Raw genomic sequence first — 16,203 nt, forward strand, 5'->3', positions numbered from 1 at the left:
TACCTTGATATACTCTCCTCCCTGCCTCCCACTTGTGGGAGCTAATGTTTAAACTGCTGCTTTTTCTTGGAAACTTGTCCACAGACCTCTATGAGGTCAACTGTCCCTGGAGCTTATCTCCCCTCCTCACCAGTGCGCCATATGCCCCTGCTGCTGTTCTTGCTCTCAGTGCTGGGTTTGGTGCTGTCTTGCTGATGATTAGGCTGAGTGCTCCTGTCAGAAGCCTCCTATAGACATTCTCCATAGCTAGGTATGCAGAAGCATCAGGGAGGTGTCTTCTCTGTACAGGTGGTCTCTGTGCTTGGCTCTGCCCTAGTGAGATACCCCTCTGAGTTGAGCAGAATCTGCACCTCAGACCTGAGGACTTCGAATGCTGTATGTGTGATCTGGGAGCTTTCAGGTGTGCAGCCAATGGAACAGGGTGGAGGAACTTTCCAGTGCTCACTGCTCGTGCATGCTTTGAGAAGGCCCATTCACCTCAGTGTAAGACAAGGGAGCTGGTGCCTGGGGCCAGTGTGGACAGCTGTCCTTCTCCCAGAGCAGCTTGAAACCCGCCTGGCAAGGATTGATGCATTGTAAGCATCTGTGACTCTCTTCCAGTTGCACCGGACACCATCAACAACCATGTGAAGACATGTCGAGAGGAGCAGAAGAACCTGCACTTCTTTGCCCCAGAATATGGAGGTACAGTAGAGCAGCACAGTGCTAGCAGGTCTCAGGTGTGGCCTGGCTGGACTGTATCTAGCTGGTAGACTGATTTGTGGGTAGTTAATATCTGCATATCCCAGGGGAAGCTGCAGCCAAGAGGAGCTACTGCTGCTACTCCATCAAGGTTGCGACGGCCCTAGTCTGGAGCCACTGGTATCCCTTGTCCTGGGAGTAGTGGTGGAAGGGAGTGGGTTGTAGGATTTTGCTGTCTGCTGTGAGAGCTCCTAGTGCTATAAGGTGCTGGGACTGTCTTGCTGGGAATTTACTGTGGAGCCTTGTTCCTGTATTACAGAGGTCACCAATGTTACTACTGCTGTGGACATCTACTCCTTTGGGATGTGTGCACTGGAGGTGAGTGGGAACGGTGCTTTTGTGTAAGTGGGCAGGGACGTGGCCTGGGCTTGTATGCTGGGCTTAGGGAGGGATGTCAAAGAGAAAAAAGAACCCTCTCTGTTGAAGTTAGTAGTTGTTGTTCCCCAAACCTTCAGCAGCAGTATGGCTATTGCTGACACCAAGATCATGGTCTGCCCCTGCTGCATCTGCTGGTTCTGCTTCCTCCTCTCCCCACTAGCACTAGCATGCTAAACAAACTTTGGACTGGTTGGGTCCTTTCCATCAGAGTTTGTCCTCTGTATTGGTTTCCTTTGGGTGGCTCTTCCCACTCCAAATCTAAGAAATGACTTGTGGAACTCACAGCCACAAGATACTGAAGCCAGGAGCTTAGTAGGAGTCAAAGGAGAGAGGTGAATTTATATGGAGTGTCTGAACTATCCCAAGGCTTGTTGAGGAATATCATAGAATCATAGAACACTAGGACTGGACAGGACCTTGAGAGGCCATCGAGTCCAGCCCCCTGCCCCAATGGCAGGACCAAGTACTATCTAAACCATCACTGATAGACATCTGTCTAACCTGTTCTTAAATATCTCCAGAGATGGAGTTTCCACAACCTGCCTAGGCAATTTATTCCAGTGTTTGACCACCCCGACAGTTAGGAACTTTTGCTAATGTCCAACCTAAACCTCCCTTGCTGCAGTTTAAGTTCATTGCCTCTTGCTCTATCCTCAGAGGCCAAAAAGAACAAGTTTTGTCCCTCCTCTTTATGACTCCCTTTTAGATACCTGAAAACCGCTATCATGTCGTCTCTCAATCTTCTTTTTTCCAAACTAAACAAGCCCAGTTCTTTCAGCCTTTCTTCATAGGTCACATTCTCTAGACCTATAATCATTCTTGTCGCTCTTTTCTGGACCCTCTCCAGTTTCTCCACATCTTTCTTGAAATGCGGTGCCCAGAACTGGACACAATACTCCAGCTGAGGCCTAACCAGCGCAGAGTAGAGCGGAAGAATGACTTCTCGTGTCTTGTTCACAACACACCTGTTGATGCATCCCAGAATCATGTCTGCTTTTTTTGCAACAGCATGTTGACTCATATTTAGCTTGTAGTCCCCTATAACCCCTATATCCCTTTCTGCTGTAGTCATTCCTAGACAGCTTCTCCGCATTCTCTATGTGTGAAACTGATTGTTCCTTCCCTAGTGGAGCACTTTGCATTTGTCCTTAGAATCATAGAATCATAGAACACTAGGACCGGAAGGGGCCTCGAGAGGCCATCGAGTCCAGTCCCCTGCCCCGACAGCAGGACTGACCACTATCTACACCATCCCTGATAGACATCTATCTAATCTGTTCTTAAATATCTCCAGCGAGGGAGATTCCACAACCTCCCTTGGCAACTTATTCCAGTACTTGACCACCCTGACAGTTAAGAACTTTTTCCTAATGTCCAACCTAAACTTCCCTTGCTGCAGCTTAAGTCCATTGCCTCTTGTTCTCTCCTCAGAGGCCAAGAAGAACAAGTTTTCTCCCTCCTCCTTATGACACCCTTTAAGATATCTGAAAACTGCTATCATGTCCCCCTTCAATCTTCTCTTTTCCAAGCTAAACAAGCCCAATTCTTTCAGCCTTTCTTCATAAGTCATGTTCTCCAGACCTTTTATCATTTTAGTTGCTCTTCTCTGGACCTTCTCTAATTTCTCCACATCTTTCTTGAATTGGGGTGCCCAGAACTGGACACAATATTCCAGCTGAGGCCTAACCAGCGCAGAGTAGAGCGGAAGAATGATTTCTCGTGTCTTGTTCACAACACACCTGCTAATTAAACTTCTTATTAACTCCTTATTAAACTTCATCCTGTTTACCTCAGACCATTTCTCCAATTTATCCAGATCATTTTGAATTATGACCCTATCCTCCGAAGCAGTTGCAACCCCTCCCAGCTTGGTATCATCTGCAAACATAATAAGCATGCTTTCTATGCCAATATCTAAATCAAAACTGGTCCTAAAACAAACCCCTGTGGAACCCCACTTTTTATACTTTTCCAACAGAATTGAGAAGCATTCAGAGCTACTCTCTGAGTACGGTTATCCAGCCAGTTATGCACCCGCCTTATAGTAGCCTCATCTAAATTGTATTTGCCTAGTTTTTTGTTAAGAATATCATGCGAGACTGTATCAAATGCTTTACTAAAGTCTAGGTATACCACATCTACCGCTTCTCCCCTATCCACAAGGCTCGTTATCCTATCAAAGAAAGCTATCGGATTGGTTTGACATGATTTGTTCTTTACAAATCCATGCTGGCTGTTCCCTATCACCTTACCACCTTCCAAGTGCTTGCAGATGATTTCTTTAGTTACCTGCTCCATTATCTTCCCTGGTGCTGAAGTTAAGTTGACTGGCCTGTAGTTTCCTGGGTTATTCTTATTCCCCTTTTTATAGGTGGGCACTATATTTGCCCTTTTCCAGTCTTCTGGAATCTCTCCTCTCTCCCATGATTTTCCAAAGATGATAGATAAAGGCTCAGATATCTCCTCTATCAGCTCCTTGAGTATTCTAGGATGCATTTCATCAGGCCCTGGTGACTTGCAGACATCTAATTTTCCTAAGTGATTTTTAATTTGTTCTTTTTTTATTTCAACTTCTAACCTTACCCCTTTCTCCCTAGCGTTCACTGTGTTGGGTATTCCTTCGTCAGACTTCTCAGTGAAGACCGAAACAAAGACGTCATTAAGCATCTCTGCCATTTCCAAGTTCCCTGTTACTGTTTCTCCCTCCTCACTGAGCAATGGCCCTACCCTGTCCCTGGTCTTCCTCTTGTTTCTAATATATTTATAAAAAGCCTTCTGGTTTCCCTTTATGCCTATAGCTAGTTTGAGCTCATTTTGTGCCTTAGCCTTTCTACTCTTTCTCCTGCATTCTTGTGTTGTTTGCCTATATTCATCCTTTGTAATTTGTCCTTGTTTCCATTTTTGATATGATTCCTTTTTTATTTTGAGATCATTTAAGGTCTCCTGGTTAAGCCAAGGCAGTCTTTTGCCATATTTTCTATCTTTCCTATGCAGCGGGATAGCTTGCTTTTGGGCCCTTAATAACGTCTCTTTGAAAAACTGCCTGCTCTCCTCAGCTGTTTTTCCTCTGTTTTGCTTCCCATGGGACCTTAGCTACCAGCTCTCTGAGTTTACCAAAATCTGCCCTCCTGAAATCCATTATCTCTATTTTGCTGTTTTCCCTTCTTCCCTTCCTTAGAATTGTGAACTCTATGATTTCATGATCACTTTCACCCAAGCTGCCTTCCACTTTCAAGTTCTCTACCAATTCCTCCCTCTTTGTTAAAATCAAATCTAGAACAGCTTCCCCCTGGTGGCTTTTTCAACCTTTTGGAATAAAAAATTGTCTCCAATGCAGTCCAAGAACTTCCTGGATAATCTGTGCCCTGCTGTATTAATTTCCCAACAGACAGACGGACTATACATATATATATAAATAAGCTTACTGCTTCACTACATAAACCAACTGCCTGAGACCAGACAGCAGCTGGCCCTGGTTACTCCAGGAGCCAGCAGATCAGGAGATGAATCTCTGGTCTGGTCTGGTCTGGCTTGTCCATTCCTATGCCCTTGTGTTCATTAGGTCTGAGCCAAGGAATTGGGAGTTCAGCAGAAAAAAAATTCTAAACCAGTTTCAAGAAACAGGCCATGTAGAGGACTTAGCTTACAGCCTAACAGTAGGAGATACAGAGAGGGGCCCAGACTGGTGGGCTGCATAGCTCAGTGGTTGGAGCATTTACCTGCTTAAATCCAGGGTTGTGAGTTCAACCCTTGAGGAGGCCATTTAGGCATCTGGGGCAAATAGATTTAAAAAAAAAAATCCCTCAGGGATGGTGCTTGGTCCCGCCAAGAGGGCATGGGACTGGACTCCTTCCAGCTCAGTGAGATGTGCATCTCCATATATTTTTGGGGCAGGGGACTGGACTTGATGGCCTCTCGAGGTCCCTTCCAGTCCTAGTGTTCTATGATTAATATCTGAATAGTAAACCTGTGAAACAAAATCTGAACTGGCATCTTAAATGATCATCTTGAGTTTCCAAGAGGTCTATGTTGACAAAGGATTCTCATCTGACCTGGCCGGCTGCCCATCTCTTCATGGTCATACAGAAAATGTGTATTGCTTGGTGCATGGAGGGGTGACAATGATACAGTAATTTGGATGGACAGCTTTTAAAAATCTGGGCCTGGAGAGCATGACAGTCAATTGTGTGACACAAGGGCAAATAAATGCTCCAGAACAACAAAGGAAACAGTCTTGTCAGTGGTATTCTCCCCAGCCTGGGATATGGAGGCTCCAGTGCAGACATAAAAAGCCACACAAAAGCCTTTGCCGTAGCTGGCAAATGTTCACCTACTTCTACAGGCAAAACAAAATGTGTACGTGACGATTCTTCCCCACCCACCAGCCATTCTTGTCCAGTGTCTGTCCCCTTCCTCAAAGTGAGTAGCCTGTTTACTAAGCAGGAGTTGGCTGAGATGAGCACAGGAGTCCTCTGAGAAGAGCAACAGCTGGTAACCTGACTTGCTCGCTGCAGAGGGGTGATGCTTTGTTGGTCCTTATGTGCCAGGGCCTCAGTGCTCTGCTTTAGTCTAGTGTCCTCACTAGTCCAGCAGTGATGGCCAGGTGTCCTCCCTGGTCTGGTCCTTCCGATGACTGAGGCTCAGCAAGCAGCCAGTTGGTCTCTGAAGTTAACCTTTGCATAAGGGAATCCCCCAGGAGGCTGTTTCCACTGCATAACCCTGAAGGGGGAGACATGGTCAGAATAACCCATCCCTTAGTTTATTCTTCACCTAGACCCAGTTTGGTCCATTCTGATTCTTCTCTACCATTTGAGTCCAGTGATGTTCTTAACACAGTGCTTGGGTGGGGGTCATTTGAGCTTTGTTTGGACTAATTCACACTGTCTTCTGCCTGTGCCTTCCTGTGTCCATGTTTGGTGTAGGCAATTGTGATGCTTTGAGCTATCACCCTGGTTCCAACATTTTTCAGGTTGCTAGACACCAGTTATGACAACAGTCCTGTCTCTTTCTGCTTGCTATTGGAAGCAGATGGGGTAACCTTGCTGGCTATTTGAGGTCCCCTCCATAGTGTGGGACACTGTGATGCTGAAGGCACTGCCTTAGCTACCTTTCTGAGAGTATGAGGGAGGTAGCCTTGTGAGCTTTTTCTGGCTTCTGGAGTCAGTGGGAGCAGGAGCAATATTGACAAATGTGCTGCAGCAGTCCAGCTGGTTCCCAAGGGAGCATGGAGAGAGGACCATTCCCTCAGCCAGCTCAGTTAATAGCCCACAATTTGGATCCAGAATGGCTAGTCCTGCGAGCACAGAAGTCACAAGTAAGATCCTTGTGAATCCTGAGCTGGGCTTCAAAGTCACATGTCAAAGAGCGGAGTCTGCTTTGATTTTCTTTGAGCCATTAGTCATTCTCGGGGGCCGAGCGTTATAAGAGACACCAACAATGGCTTGATCAAATTACAAATTCGCTCACTAATTCTGGGAGTAATTTACTCAGGCTGAGCTTGGGGAGAGTGGTGAGGCCCCCTTTACTCAGCTGGGCCTGACTTTGTTTTTTGCTGGCAGATGGCAGTGCTGGAAATCCAGGGTAATGGTGAGTCGTCCTATGTGCCCCAGGAGGCTATTAACAGTGCCATCCAGCTGCTGGAGGACCCCTTGCAGAGGGTGAGTACAAGATAGTGTGAGGAATACGACTGCTGACATGCAGGGCCCGGACCTGGCCCTCAGCAGCCTGGCTGCAGAACTCTCACCTCTTTTGAGAGGTGCTGTCCTAGCCCGGGTGGCTTGTTGCCTTGCAGGAGTTCATTCAGAAGTGCCTAGAGCTGGACCCTGGGAAACGTCCCACTGCTCGGGAGCTCCTCTTTCACCAGGCTCTGTTTGAGGTGCCCTCAATGAAGTTGCTGGCTGCTCACTGTATTGTAGGACACCAGCGTGAGTATGGGATCCAGGGCACCTTGCTCTGGGCTTTCAGGACACCACCTCACAGCCACCCCAACACTGGGAAGCAGGAAACTGAGCTTGGCATGGACTGCAGTCCCTGTCCGGCTTGAGATGGCTTTACCTCTTGGGTGCCATCTCTGGGTGGTGCTCTGTGTGTTTCAGGAGCAAGAGCTGCATCCTGTGGCTCCCAGCAGCCCACAGGCGTTGGGCAGCATGTGTGTAACCACCTCCTCCTCCTCCTGTGCAGATATGATTCCTGAAAATGCTCTGGAAGAAATGACCAAAAACATGGACATGAATGCTGTACTAGCAGAGATCAACCACACGGACAGGGAGGGGGTCAAGATGATGTGAGTACCCTCCCTCCAGCAGTCCTGCAGTGAAGAGCAAGAGTTCCCCAGCACACTGTGATTTGTGTTGCTGTCAGGCTTGGGAGTCCCAGTTCTGTGCCAGGCCCTGCACAAAGACAGCCCTGCCTCTAAGAGCTTAGTGTTGAGCATGCAAGAGTCCCCCCTCTGCTCTGGTGGGAGCTGACTCATTGTGTGGGAATGGCCCAAAGAGCCTGGCTGTTTCCATGAGGGCTGCCTGCTGCTGCTGAGGGTGAGAGTGGAGAAAAAGAACAGATTGTGGGTGTGAGGGCGAGGCAGCCATTGCTCTGTGTGCCTGGAATAAGCTGAGGGGGGATGTGGCTCCAGGGAAGTGGCATCCCAAGGGCTGGGCAGGAAATCAGGACTGATAGAGTAGCTCTGTTGACCTGCAGCCCAGTCTCTGCCCTGTCAGGTTGGGTCAGAAGTCAGTGCTGAAGTTGGTGAATGCAGTATGGGAAGGTGGAGGGCAGCCATCTGTGGGGAAGGAACAAGTTCTGAGCTATCTAGAAAAACTAGATGTGCACAAGTCCATGGGTCTGGACTTAATGCACCCCAGGGTACTGAGGGAATTGGTAGAGATCATTTGCTGAACTTTTGGCCATTATCCTTGAAGACTGTTGGAGATCAGGGGAGATACCGGATGACTGGAAGAAGGCAAATGTAGTGCCCATCTGTAAAAAAGGAAAGAAGCACAATGCAGGGAACTATAGACCGGTCAGCCTTACCTCAATCCCTGGGAAGATAATGGAGGCAATCCTCAAGGAATCCATTTTGGAGCACTTGGAAGAGGGGAAAATGATCAAAAGTAGCCAACATGGATTCACCAGGGGCAAGTCCTGCCTGACCAATCTGATTAGCTTCTATGATGAGGTAACAGGCTCTGTGGACATGGGGAAGTCAGTGGATGTGATATACCTTGTGTAGCCAACCAGGTTTGGGTTTCCCAGAGACGAGGCTGCACCCAGAAGGCGAGTGCTATATTTGGTTTGTTGAAAGCATGTGACATCCGCGACAGGAGCCCCGGAGACGCCGCAGTCACCCGTGGGGGAAAACCCGACGCGTCGGAGCTTTGCTTGGGGAGAGGCTCAGTAACAGGCCTCCTAACGCTAGCTGATAAAGCTGAACTCATTAACATAAGATTGCCTAAAATTGCCTATGCATTTCTTATCACTATCTCTTGTGGCCTACTGCCAGCGTAGCCTTGGAGTCTTGGCAAGCACGGCTTGTTCTGCAGCTGTTCCCATGGCAGGGTTAGTTATTTTGCAGCTTTCACCTTGTACAGACTGGTCTGTTTAGATTCTCCTGAGGATTCACAGAGGGGTCGATCTGCTCTCATGAGACCGTTACAAACTCTTCTCGCACCCTACACTCCTCCCCGTGACCCCTTTGTGAACACCGAGGCTAGTAGGAATCAAGTGAGGTGGTTGATGCTCTTCTGGCAACACAGCGTGCACCTGTGGAACAGACTTGACAACAGCATATGAGAGCAGTGAAAGCAAAGTTATACAAAAGGGCATAGTTTTGCAAGAGAGCAGGAGTAGCACTGACACCTATGAAACAGGTGTCCATGAGCTGTCCCACAGTATGGCCATGGGACAGACAAAAGGCAGACACGTTGATGGCAGTTTGTGCCAACGTTACCCATATGTTGGAGCTGTTGCTGCTACATGGGGCCCCATTCTGAGGCCGTTGCTACAGCAGTTTAGAGGTACCCGTGACCCACCCCATCAAGGGGATCGGGGTCTGTACAGCGACAGGGGCAACGCCTGTTACCCGCTCAGTGTCCTGCAAAGCCCACACCACTGCTAGGATCTGCTTCTCCAGGGGGGTGGACCCACCTTCAGCTCTGCGGAGGGTTCGTGACCAGAAGCCGATAGGTTCTTTTCGCTGGGTTCCTACCTGCTGCCACAAACCCCAGGATGCCACATCGCCGACAGTTGTTACTTCCAGTTCAAACGGTTGGCCCTGCAGCGGTGCCGTGAGGCGGGCGTGTGCCACCACCACCTCTTTGCAGAGGTCAAAGGCTCGTTGGTGCTTCTCTGTCCAGTTCCACGAGGTGGCTTTGCGCACAAGCTGCTGTAAGGGACGCATAAGGAAAGCAAGGTGCGGAATAAAAGCACGCCAGAAACCGAGAGGGCCCAGAAAGGTTTGCAGCTGCTGTTTAGACGAGGGTGTGGGGAACGCCTGGATGGTATGCCGCACTTTTGGCAGAATGGATTTGTCTGTACCCATCCACAGTACACCTAAATAGACCACACTGGTGGCTGGCCCCTGCACTGTCTTGGGGTTAATAGCCCACCCCCGTTCTTGCAAACCTGTTACAATGGTGTCTAGGGCAGCTTGAACAGTCGGTTCATCTGGTCCCGAGATCATAACGTCGTCGATGTAGTGGTAGTAGGCTGTCTGGTCAGGGAGGTCCTGACGCTCCAGAATGGCCTGCACTAGCTGATGGCAGATCGTTGGGGAGTGCTTAAAGCCCTGTGGTAACACGGTAAACATGTAAGCCAAGTGAAGGCAAACTGCTCCTGACTCTCGGGATGAATGTCAATAGAGAAAAACGCATTGGCCAGGTCTATGATGGCATGCCATGGCAAGGCCGCCACGGTAATGCGCTCCAGGATGGTAACCATGTCCGGAACTACGGCCGTGAGCTCTGGGGTTACCTTACTGAGTTCTCGATAGTCCACTGTCATGCACCACGATCCATCCGGCTTCTTCACTGGCCAGATGGGGCTGTTGAAGGCGTTCAGCGTGGGGCAAATAATCTCCGCTTGTAGCAATGCAGCAATAGTGTCACTGATCTCCTGCTCTCCACCGGGAATGCAGTACTGCTTGACTGACACCGGGGTCTTGGCAACCGGCAGGCGTACAGGGTCCCATTTGGGATGTCCCCGCAGTAGGGGCTCCACAGTTCTGATTGCCCGAATGTATCGGGGGTGCCCAAAGGCAAACAGCCCATACACACCGGCCACACAAGACATCCATGCCAATGATGTATTCACCTAACGGTGCCGCCAGCACAGTAGCCCAAAAGGGAGGGGCTTTCCCCAGCATTAGGGTGACCTCCACCGAATAAGCTGTGGTCTCCGCTCCTCCGAGGCCCTGCATGACCACCACGTGACCCGCAGTCTAAGTAGAATGCAGAATGGTCACTTCAGCTCCAGTGTCCAACAGAGCTAGCACATGCTGCTCCCCTCCCCGGGGCCACTTGATGGTTAACGGGACGAATGGGCGCCGGTCCCCTGCTACCTGTCACGCAGCCACAGCCCGTACCACAGGGGACCCGCCTCCCCGTCACTTCCTAGGGGAAGGGTCCAGTCGACCGGGGCTCTGGGCTCAGTCCTCCCCCCAGCTCCTGTCCCTTTCTGTGGTGCCTGAGTCTCACCCGCCCTCTTGGAGGCACCCACGTCCTCACTCCGCTGGGTAGGCGGCAGTTGTAACCAATGCTTGTACAAGTCTGGTGTTGGCAAACCATTGATCTCCTCATGAGGCACTCCTGCCTTCAGTAAATCCGTCCACATAGTTCTCCGAGTCACCTTAGCATGTCCTTTTGCCTGTCCAGAGGCTCCCGCCCAACCACCCTTTCCTTTTGTGGCGCGGACCGCTTTTGCGCCACCTATGACAGCCTCTAACTGCATCAATGTTCCCACCAAGTCACCTACAGTCCTGCCCGCTGCCATGACCACGGCCATGAGGGAGGCCTTCAGCTTGAGAGGGGCAAGGCGTAACAGAGTGGCCTTGATGGATTTCTGGACCGCTACATCGTCCGGTCCCATGTCGAGGGCCACAGCCCATGCCATGCCCAGCTGCCTCAGTGCACTCACCCCTTCTGGGATCGTACTCCAGGGCCTCACCTGTGCTTCCAGCTCCCCCGGGGAGGGGTAGACCTGGTTCACTGCCACAGCCAGCCAGCGGTACAGGGACGGCGCTTCCACGGCGTTTCCCTGTCCATCATTCAGACCTTGCATAGTCTGCACTACCTGCCTGACTTGTGAATCCTGGGACAACACGTCCATCTGGTGGAGTTCCGCAAGCAGCAGCAACACAGAGTTGCTCGCATTGTCCCACACACGCACCAGCCAGGCCAAAAGGCCTTCCCCCGGCTCCTGCTTAAAACTCTTCACCAGCTCCTGCAATTCACTTGTCTTAAACGTTCACCAGACATCGGAGCGCAGTTGCCCCTGTTCCGACCTCATCTCCCGAACAGGACGCGCCTGTCTCAGGTCGGTACGCACAGCCTCCCTGATGACCACCTCCTCCTCCTCAGATGAGGAAGAGCTCCAAATGTTACCATCCCAGGTCTCAGGGTCCCAAGAGGCTAGCGCAAGGACCGCACGCACTTGGGCCTTCGACACCAGTGCTTTCCCTACTTTTGCGCGCCGCCGATTCGCAACTCTTGCTGCCAACACCTCACAACGATGGGTTAACTCTTGCGTCCTTTCGGACTGCGAGGTAACCACCTCCTGCGCTATTGCCCGCGCATCCGCCAAATCGCGACATTCCTGCTCCTTCCCCGCCAGTGTCTTCTGCAGGCGGAGAAGCTCATCATCCAGGGCCTGGAGGGCAGTTAGGAAAAGCCATGCTACCTCTCCTACCACCCTTTTCTCCGTCCCCGGCTGGCGGCTCAACCGCAGCCGACGCAACGCCCCTTGTACCTGTACCGGCGTCACGCCTGCCGCCTCCTGCAACTCCGGCCAGTCTGCCGGGGCTGCCCAACAGGCCACCATCCATGCCACCGGCCCCCATCACTCCATCGAGGGCCATCCTGGTATGTGCTGCAGGGACAGTGCTGGCTTCCCTGCCTCCCCCGCTTTCGACCAAAAAGGCATCGTACCTGGAGAGCCCTGCTCGCTGCGCCATTTGTAGCCAACCAGGCTCGGGTTCCCCAGAAACGAGGCTGCACCCAGAAGGCGAGTGCTATATTTGGTTTATTGAAAACGCGTGACACCCACGGCGGGAGCCCTGGAGACGCTGCAGTCACCCGTGGGGGAAAACCCGACGCGTCGGAGCTTCGCTCGGGGAGAGGCTCAGTAACAGGCCTCCTAACACTAGCTGATAAAGCTGAACTCATTAACATAAGAGTACCTAAAATTGCCTATGCATTTCTTATCACTATCTCTTGTGGCCTACTGCCAGCGTAGCCTTGGAGTCTTGGCAAGCGCGGCTTGTTCTGCAGCTGTTCCCATGGCAGGGTTAGTTATTTTGCAGCTTTCACCTTGCACAGACTGGTCTGTTTAGATTCTCCTGAGGATTCACAGAGGGATCGATCTGCTCTCATGAGACCGTTACAAACTCTTCTCACACCCTACACCTTGACTTCAGCAAGGCTTTTGATATGGTCTCCCACAACATTCTTGTCCATAAGTTAAGGAAATATGGCTTGGATCCTTGGACTATAAGATGGATAGAAAGCTGCCTTGATGGTCAGGCCCAACGGGTAGTGGTCAATGGCTCAATATCTGGATGGCGGTCGGTTTCAAGCAGAGCGCCGCAAGGCTCGGTTCTGGGGCCGGTGTTATTCAACATCTTCATTAATGACCTGGATGAGGGACTGGATTGCACCCTCAGCAAGTTTGCGGATGACACAAAACTAGGGGGAGAGGTAGATTCGTTGGAGGATAGAGAGAGAATCCAGAGGGACCTGGATAAATTGGAGGACTGGGCCAAAAGAAATCTGATGCAGTTCAATAAGGACAAGCGTAGAGTCCTGCACCTGGGGCGGAAGAATCCCAAACATTGTTACAGGCTGGGGACCGACTGGCTCAGCAGCAGTACGATGGAAAGGGACCTAGGGGTTATGGTGGATGAAAGGCTGGATATGAGTAAACAGTGTGCCCTTGTAGCCAAGAAAGCTAACGGCATACTGGGGTGCATAAGGAGGAGCATTTTGAGCAGATCTAGAGAAGTGGTTGTTCCCCTCTATTCTGCACTGGTGAGGCCACATCTGGAATATTGTGTCCAGTTTTGGGCCCCCCAGTATAAAAAGGATGTGGATTTGCTGGAGCAGGTTCAGCGAAGGGCAACAAAATGATTAAGGGTCTGGAGCAGAAGACCTATGAGGAGAGGCTGAGGGATTTGGGCTTGTTTAGTTTACAGAAGAGAAGACTTAGGGGTGATTTAATAGCAGCCGTCAACTTCCTGAAGGGGAGCTCTATAAAGGAGGGTGAGAAACTGTTCTCAGTGGTGTCAGATGACAGAACAAGCAGTAATGGTTTAAAGTTGAAGAGGGAGAGGTGTAGGTTAGATATTAGGAAAAACTACTTCACCAGGTGGGTGGTGACGCACTGGAATGCGTTGGCTAGAGAGGTGGTGGATTCTCCATCCATTGAGGTTTTTAAGTTCCAGCTGGACAAGGTCCTGGATGGGATAACTTAGTGGGGGTGGATCCTGCTTGAAGCAGGGGGCTGGACTAGATGACCTCCTGAGGTCCCTTCCAGCCCTGTGATTCTGTGAATGTTTTAGTTATAACCCCTAGCCACTTCCATCTTACTGTAGCCCAAGTCTTCCAAATCAGGACCTTACTGAGTAACCCAGGGAAGAATCTTTTCTTTGCCATCTATGTTTTTAAGCTTCTTTCTGTAGCCATGTGGAAAGAAACTTAAGAACACAACTGGGTCAGACCACAAGTTCATCTAGTCGTTTCCTGTCTTCTGACAGCAGACAGTGCCCATAGGGAAGACACAGAATAGGTCATCACCCAGTGAGCTGTCCCCTGTTGCCAGAGCTGTCCTGTTCATAGGACGGTTTAGGATTGTTGCCCTGGGCCCTGTGCTTAGGGGTTCCCCACAGTGGCTGCCCTAACTGTCCTGTGGGTGGGGCAGTTTCCCCATACTGAGTTTAGCTTGTGGGGCTGTGGGCAGCCTGGGGGATTACCTGGGGCACCTGGCATAGGGCAGCTGCAGGGAGTCAGGAACCCTCACACACTCATTGCAGGGGCAGGAAGCAGAGTGTCTCAGACCAAGCCAGCTGCACTCTGCCCCCGCCCCCCCACAAGCAATGCAGCTTAGGGCAGAAGAATGGAGTGGACCGTGGCACTCTGCTTCCTGCTGCTGTGGCAAAGCTGGGCAACCCAGCTAGGAGGTGGGTGGCATAGCAAAGCAGGCTACTGCAATACTCACTCCTGTGTAGCTCCTGCTGCTGCAGAGTGCGCTGGGGGGGCCTAACCTCTTCAGTTTGCTTTGTGCCAGGCCCCCCATGTAATCCTCTGGGTCATGTAGCTCAGGATGAGGGGCAGACATTCCCTACTGGTCTCTCTAGGGTTCCTGTTCCGTAAGAAGTCATCTTTGAGGAGCCAGAAGTGAGACTGGATTAAGATTACACTGACATCTAACACCTCTTCATCCTCCCCAGGCAAAGTTGTCATGCTTCTTTCACTGCCCTTGGCTGGTGATTTAAATAGTTTTAGAACTGCAGTAGAAGTGTAGTGGGCTGACTGCCAATTCCACTGCAGGTGGTTCAGAATTCTTAGCATAAATTAATATTTTGCACACTTCATCTGTCCACATCACACCATGTGTTGAGGACTTTTTAGACTCTGCAGAAATAATTTGGCATATCCTGGCCACATTACCACCCATCCATGATAGGGTGGACAAAATTACTAAATCTATTTATATATAAAAATATTCCCTCTGACGTCTCAGTTTTTATTTTGACATATGCCCCCGGCTCCTTTTGGTTGATGCTGTCAAAGCAGGTGGCAAACAGCACCAAACTAAACCAACTCCATACAGTAAGCATTTAATGTGTCTTGATATTTTGGTGATAAGTCATGCATGGGCTGTCTTTACAATTTAGGATCACCAGTTATCAAGCCCTAACAACAAAATACAGCCATACTAACTATTCCACGAGGAATGTCTTTATTGAGCATCTTCCAGACAGCTAGAGGGAGCAGTTCCAGGTGGTGATTGCACAGGGCCAGCTACTTGGAAGAACCTCCATGAGGGCCTTTCAAGACACCACTGATAGAGCTGATCATTCTATCTCCATGGTGATAGTTGAGGCATGCCTTCCTGGGTTCAGCTCTCAGGTTTTCCAAGAAGTTCAATATGCAGCAGAAGACCTTTCTTTTGACCAATCAAAGTTATATGTGGAAGAAACTGATGAATCTCTACACATCTTAAAAGGCTGTAGAGCTCTCATGTATTCTTTTGGAATTTACATCCCTTCACAGAAAAGGGTCAGTATGTCTCAGATGGCACAGACCTCACATCACACCCAGTTTCCCTCCTCCCACAAATTGCAAAGCTCAGCGTAAGCGACAATGGTTCCAGAAGAATTCTCTAAACCCATGGTTGTTACGTTATAGGTCGTCCACGAGTTCGTTTACCTCGGTTCCACCATCACTGACACCCTGTCGTTGGACACTGAGCTAAATAGGAGGATCGGAAAAGCGGCCACAACTCTGTCCAGACTCAGCGAGAGAGTGTGGAATAACAACAAGCTGTTCACTCACACCAAAATGCAAGTCTACAGAGCCTGCATCCTCACCACCCTCCTTTATGGCAGCGAGACTTGGACCCTGTACGCCCGCCAGGAAAAGAGGCTGAACGTCTTCCACTTGCGCTGCCTCGGCGCATCCTTGGAATATCATGGAAGGACAGAGTTACCAACACTGCCGTCCTCGAGCAAGCTGGAATCCCAACCATGCACACCCTCCTCAGGCAGCGGCGGCTCCGCTGGCTTGGCCACGTCCACAGGATGAATGATGGAAGGATCCCAAAAGACATCCTGTATGGTGAGCTAGCCTCTGGCAAAAGACCTCCCGGACACCCCCAGTT

The 16,203-nt window shown here is 50.3% G+C and overlaps 1 protein-coding gene across 2 annotated transcripts in view; it reads left to right on the forward strand.

Annotated features, from left to right (window-relative positions):
* Positions 1–16,203, forward strand: part of NRBP1 (nuclear receptor binding protein 1) — a 92,640-nt gene that overhangs the window by 65,161 nt on the left and 11,276 nt on the right. For both annotated transcript variants that reach the window (XM_074991600.1, XM_074991598.1), the window contains exons 8-12: positions 601–684; positions 1,001–1,059; positions 6,678–6,776; positions 6,911–7,043; positions 7,300–7,402. In XM_074991600.1, the coding sequence (XP_074847701.1) occupies positions 601–684; positions 1,001–1,059; positions 6,678–6,776; positions 6,911–7,043; positions 7,300–7,402 (478 nt within the window). The remainder of the gene's footprint in view (positions 1–600; positions 685–1,000; positions 1,060–6,677; positions 6,777–6,910; positions 7,044–7,299; positions 7,403–16,203) is intronic.

Source organism: Carettochelys insculpta, chromosome 3, assembly GCF_033958435.1.
Source record: "Carettochelys insculpta isolate YL-2023 chromosome 3, ASM3395843v1, whole genome shotgun sequence".
Classification (NCBI taxonomy): domain Eukaryota; kingdom Metazoa; phylum Chordata; order Testudines; family Carettochelyidae; genus Carettochelys; species Carettochelys insculpta.